This window comes from Amphibalanus amphitrite, unplaced genomic scaffold (assembly GCF_019059575.1).
Source record: "Amphibalanus amphitrite isolate SeventyFive unplaced genomic scaffold, NRLGWU_Aamphi_draft 000060F_arrow, whole genome shotgun sequence".
Taxonomy (NCBI): domain Eukaryota; kingdom Metazoa; phylum Arthropoda; class Thecostraca; order Balanomorpha; family Balanidae; genus Amphibalanus; species Amphibalanus amphitrite.
This window is the reverse complement of record NW_024881556.1, coordinates 229,104-235,000: the sequence shown is the minus strand read 5'-3', so window position 1 is coordinate 235,000 and position 5,897 is coordinate 229,104. Positions and strand designations below refer to the sequence as shown.

The window sequence follows — 5,897 nt, the reverse complement described above, 5'->3', positions numbered from 1 at the left end:
AGGAGGGACACCAGTTGGAGGAGGCTGGACACCAGTTGGAGGAGGAGGAGCTGCTGCCCGGTCCCGGTCAGACGGTGGACACTGCTGCTGATGGCCCTCACGATGCAGGAGCTGCTGCCGAAGGGATTTATTCTGATGCGCTGTCTGACAATGAGGTTACCTCTGATCTCGAAGAGACGCCAGTAGCAGACGAAGCCACTGCAGCTGAACAATCACCAGACGAAGCCATTGCGGCGTACGTCGAGGTGGGCCCTGCCGCCGCCACGGACGTCACTGCTGCTGAGGGCACGCCGGCTGCTTGGGACGCCAAGCACATCTCCACCGCCCGGGAGCCCGCTGCCGAGCCCATCTCCAGCGCCCGGGAGCCCGCTGCCGAGCACATCTCCACTGCTGACGACCAGCTGCGTGCGTCCGATGGCGCTGCCGCTGACCCGGCTACCACTGTGGAAGTGACTGCTACCCCTGTCATTTTGGAGGCGTCTGCCGACAGTGCAAGTGCGGCTGGGCTTGGTTACGAAATCCATGAAAACACCGAACATCCTATTTCACCTATATCGGGCCCTTCCGAAAAGCTCCTTATATTTGATGTTCCTACTGAAGAAAATGCTGCCCCCGGCTCCTCCGACTACGCCGCTCCTGTAGATGACCGTGAAGATGGAAATTTTGCGTCGGACGCTGGGTCTTTTGTAGACGACGGTTCTTCGGATGACACGACTGCCGATGGATTGTTTGTAAGTTTTCCAATTGATGGGGCATCTGGAGCTGAGGTCTCCGGTGATAAAATTTATGCCGCAGACATTTACAATGAACACAAAACATCAGCTGAGGGAGAAAAGGCTGAATATGAAACAGAACTTGTAATTAAGGAAGACAATGAAGATGTATATGCTGAGGACATTGCTGATCCAGACGCACGTCCATCAGCTGGCAGCAGCGAGCATATAGGTGCTGTTGATGACGTAGTCAATTCTGAAAATGTATTTTTCCAGGACGTGGATGACGCAGGATTACACACGCTCGAAGACCTCCCAGCCATTGAGGCGCACGCTGAGGAAGAGCCTGAAGAAGAGCCCGTGACTGCAGCGTCCGATCCCGTGGACGACGGTGCCCCGTTTGATGAGCGCCCAACTGGGGAGGAGCGGCTTGCGGAGGAAAACCCCGCGGCTGCGGAGGAAAACCCCGCGGCTGCGGAGGAAAACCCCGCGGCTGCGGAGGAAAACCCCGCGGCTGTGGAGGACACTCTACGAGATCCAGATCAAATCGCCGCAGGGAATGTGCTCCTATCTGAGGATACCCTCACTACAATTGACTCAGACTATAACGAAGATTACCCAAAAGACTATCCCGAAGAGGAGGCGACAGCTAGACAGGATGCTGAAATAATTACGGATAGCTCTGTCGAAAAGATATCTACATCGCTAATCGCCCATAATCCGGTTTATTAAATAATGTAATATCAAACCTCATTTTGTGCGAGTATGCAAAGCTATGCGACTTGATAATTGTGAGTGACAGCCAGCGTCGTTGGTGCATTTCAAGTTCAGCTACCTTTGCTGTCGTAAGTGTGCATTAAAACTGCTAGATCTTTCATTGAATAACTTTATGCAGTTGATTTTGTTGTCGTACTTTTGTATAATGGAGCATGTTTGTGGGGTACCTATTGAAAATAAACATTGTACCGCCTATCGTATAAAAATTGTGAAAAGCTGATTGATCCAAATCAAGGTGGTACAAATCACGGGAGAAAATGGTGTTTGTCAATTTTGTGTCACTTTGTTCATCAAAATGGCTTTGCTCCATGATCTGATGTATCTGGCAATCAAAAATGGCACCGTTGGAAAGAGCATTCAATTCTGACCAAGGCTAAGTCTTCATTTTTGCATGATGAGCAACAGTATTCTTAAAAACGTAAATTTTCCAAACCATTGCATCGTCATTTTTAGCGAAATTCATCGATGGCCCTCAAAAGACTTCACGCCAGTTTTCGAATCATTCTAAAGTAGAACGCATGATAATACGACACGGGCACCTCGATGCGATGTATCTTTTTGTTTCTTACAAAATGCTTGGCCGTCAAAAAGCAATCGAACGAAATGGATATCTACCAACCAAATCGACACAGACCAACCCAATACCCACGGGTCAAAAAATCCCCCCTTCGCGTTGCGGAGCACGCGGGTAACCCTAGTAATGTCTATGAATGCACCGAAATATTGAAGACCAGTTCAGGTTACCATAGCGACTGTCACAGTGACGGACGTAGGAGGGCATTTTGGGCATTGGCACACCTCTACGAACACTACGGACATTGTCCGTACAAGTGTCTATTGGAAGATCCGAAGAAAAATTGTATAAACAGAATGTCTGAACAAGTTGCGGCAGCCGAGAACTGCATTATTCATACTAAAAAGACATCAATAAATTATTATCAATGACTACGTTGTTACGGCAGATGTAAATTAAGGATTAAGTTTCATATAAAGCCATAAATAGGTACGTTATTTTTTGCATCAGGTGAAATTTTGCAAATATTACACACAAAAAAAGAGTTTATCTCAGAGAACACCTTACTGCCTTAACGCATGCCAAAAATCAACAAAATAACTGTTAACACGCGCAGTGGAAGGGGGGGGGGGCGGATTTCGCCCACCCCTCCTGTTTTTCGCCAATAACTCGCGCCGCAAGCATAATATCAATGTGAAATTTCGGCTACCTGTCCAGAATTGAATTGCAGATCTTCTCGTGCAAGAAGTAAGAAAATCGGTTCACAACTTTTCTAGTAATAGCGGTGTAAAGTCAAACATCCTGCCGCCGCGGCGGCGCGGCGGCGCGGCGGCCGGCGCTAGCCGTTACGCGCCGCCTGAATTGTAGACTTTGCCGGGGCGGGACGGTTCCGTCTTTACATCGCGCTCCTTACCGCTGATTATATTAGATTCGCGTCAAATTCGGTGACAAGGCTGAGAAATGTACAAGCAATCATATGGTCAAAGAATTTTGAAAATCGGCGGGTAACAACTTGAGTTATGAGTGTGTAAACACCAAATTGTGATTGCCGCGTTTCCCACGTCGGCCGATGCCGCTTCAGCCGGCGACATCTTACCCTTATCAGGCTTCTTACTGCCATATTTATTGTTGGAATATCTAGAAATTCACTATACATACTCACAAATGTTTGCTCTTTCGTATAGTGAAATATTTTTTTTTTTAAAATCGGCCGGTAACTTTTTGAGTTATCGGCGTGTAAACGCAAAAAGTCGCTAATATGGCAGATTTGACCACATTTGACCTCATTTGACCTTGAAGATATTGACCTACTATAGGGTCATGAAATTCACACACAACAGAGGTCCCTATGGCCCCCACCTACCCTCCAAAGTTCGTCTTTCTAGCTCCAGTGGGAGCTGAGATCTTAGGGGGCGACATCCGCCCCCCCCTTCCACTGGGCGTAGTACTCGCAACCCTTCCACTGAGCGTGTTAACCTTCGCCGGCACAGGCCATTTTGAGTCCTTCGATGGCACAAGGGGGGTTGGTACGACCCCTCCCCCGCGTTTGGCCCCTGATCGAGCTAGAGCTTCGCAGAAAAAAACGAGCGTGTTGCGCATCACGAGAGAAAGCCGATGATATCCAATTTTAAGGTCCTAGGTCATCGGGTAACCTTCCAGGTCAGGTCAATTACCCGAAAATCGGGAAAATCGGGACCTGTTAGAAAGTCGTGTAGTGTGGCTGCTATGGGGTTTTCCGGGGTGCTGATCACGAATATCGTGTTACACTGAAAACAATTCAACCCGCGGATTGCGAGTTGGCCCGGGTATCGCGGGTATTTTGAAGAAATTACCCGCTCTGCGCGAGTTTTTGCTGCCGGGTAGGCTGACTACCCGTTTAGCTTCCCGCGTTTCGCAGAGCATCCCGTTATCATCGTAGCTTTCACCCGCTTCACGGGTGTCAACGCCCGCTATACTCGGGTAAAACAGCAACCCGTCATGCGCGGATACATGAAACCTCCTCTGGCGGGGTCAATCACTCGTCTGCAGCGGGTTGTGGCCGCAGGCGTTACTCGCGCCCACGGAGTAAGCGCATCACGCAGGTTTTGCATCGTGTAACTCGCTGCGCCAAGGTAGGTGACATGCTATACGCAGTTTGCCTTGATCACGCATATGTCATGGCAGATATATCCCACTGATGCACGGCATTGGTTTTGAAATTAATACTTTTGACTTCGACGCTCAAACGAGTGTTGAAATGTGACGCGCCACAATAGTCGCTTTTCGGCTCGGCTGCGTGCTTGTGCAGGCCTTGTGCAGGGGTAGAGATGTGCAAGGCAATTGTAATCGTAACTGTAACAGCTGTGGGGCTGCGTTCTGTGAGTTAGGAGGGTACTTAACGGGCTTGGGACATTTGAATCATTGTTTGGATGACGTCACGTCTTGGCCGGCAGAATATTTCGCTGGAACGCTCAGCAGAATATTCTGCAGTCCGCGAATCTGGCGCATTGTGGTGAAGTTTGCAGACCGTTCTTAGCACATTTTATTGGTAAAAATAAGCCTGGATAAATAAATATTTCCCGATGCAAATGAAATATTTGTCCAAACTATTCCTTAATATTTAAAACACTATAGGCGGATTCATGTCAATTGTCTAAGATAAGCCTTTTTACTTTCTGTATTGAGTCCGCCGTCAGTTCTTCATTTTAATCTGATATACACCGACATTTCAGTCGCTTTGCGTCAGGTCGCCTGTGGCGCAGTTGGTAGCGCATCGGTTTGTAATGTCAAAGATATCGGGTTCGAATCCCGGCGATGGCGGCGTTTTCCTCCTTGAACGCCGCCACTGGAGGGTACTTTACCCTCCAGCTGATTTGGACACCCTACCAGCGGATATTTGTACTCGCAGAAAGCGAGTTCCCAACCCACGCAGCGCAGGTAATACGCCATGTGCGGATTGTGTACCCGCTGCGAACGGGTAGGTTGCCTTCTGTGTGTGGGTTGAGTCCCCATCCTATGCGGGTTAGGTACACAATATACTCGGGTTCACAGCCTGCGATATGCGGGTAAACGCACCCGCTGGTAGAGTGTCAAATTAGGTGGTGGGTAGGTGTACCCGCCAGCAGCGGGTTTTACTCGCTGTACGCGGGTTGAATTGTTTTCAGTGTAGTTTTGATCAGAGATGATGTCTTTAAGCATTTAGACCAGGTCGGGTCAGGTCAGGTCAGATCAACCGGTAGGGGGTCGTGACGGGTATTCGTAATACGTATAATAATAGCTTCGTAACATGTTTCGAAGGCACCAAAACTACTTCGTAAATGTTCAAATGGTTGCTAAATTCGAAATCAGCTCCAAAAACTAGCCTAGAAACATGTAAAACTCGAAAAGTGAACCGAGGTCACCAAAGGTCAATGACCTGACCTGACCCTCAGGTGACCTTGACATCCACCCATAATGCATGGGAGCAACATCAAATCACATGTTTGAACGTTTGAAACCACCAAAAGCTTGCAAACGCGCGGCCAATGCGAGCCGACATACGCCGAATCGCGATTCCGGCCAAACATGGTCTCGGAAGGTAGGTTGCAGGTCAAAGGTCATTCGGGTCAGGGTCATGAAATTTTCAGGGTAGGTGTAAAATTGATAAATGCGAGGGTACTGAAAGTTTCGTCGCGATCGGCCGCTTTTTACACGAGTTATTCGCGAATAACCTTAGGGGAGTTGCATCACCCCCCCCCCCCTGTGCCGCAGAGGGTTAAACTGCTAGAGATATAGCCATTTGAAAAACTAAAAATAAAGCGACTGTTCTTATGACGTCGCTATATTTTTACTAACATTAGTTTTGCTTACAAACAGTCTAGGGTAATATTTATGATAGGTACTTATCCATCTCTTGTGGACTAAATATGTGTAAG

At 48.4% G+C, this 5,897-nt stretch overlaps 1 protein-coding gene across 1 annotated transcript in view; it reads left to right on the top strand.

Annotated features, from left to right (window-relative positions):
- Positions 1-1,671, top strand: part of LOC122378494 (COPII coat assembly protein sec16-like) — a 2,233-nt gene extending 562 nt beyond the window's left edge. The window contains exon 1 of the mRNA XM_043359605.1: positions 1-1,671. This exon is cut by the window's left edge and continues 562 nt beyond it. Coding sequence (XP_043215540.1) covers positions 1-1,445 — 1,445 coding nt within the window. The 3' untranslated portion in view covers positions 1,446-1,671.
- Positions 1,672-5,897: the final 4,226 nt, after the last annotated feature.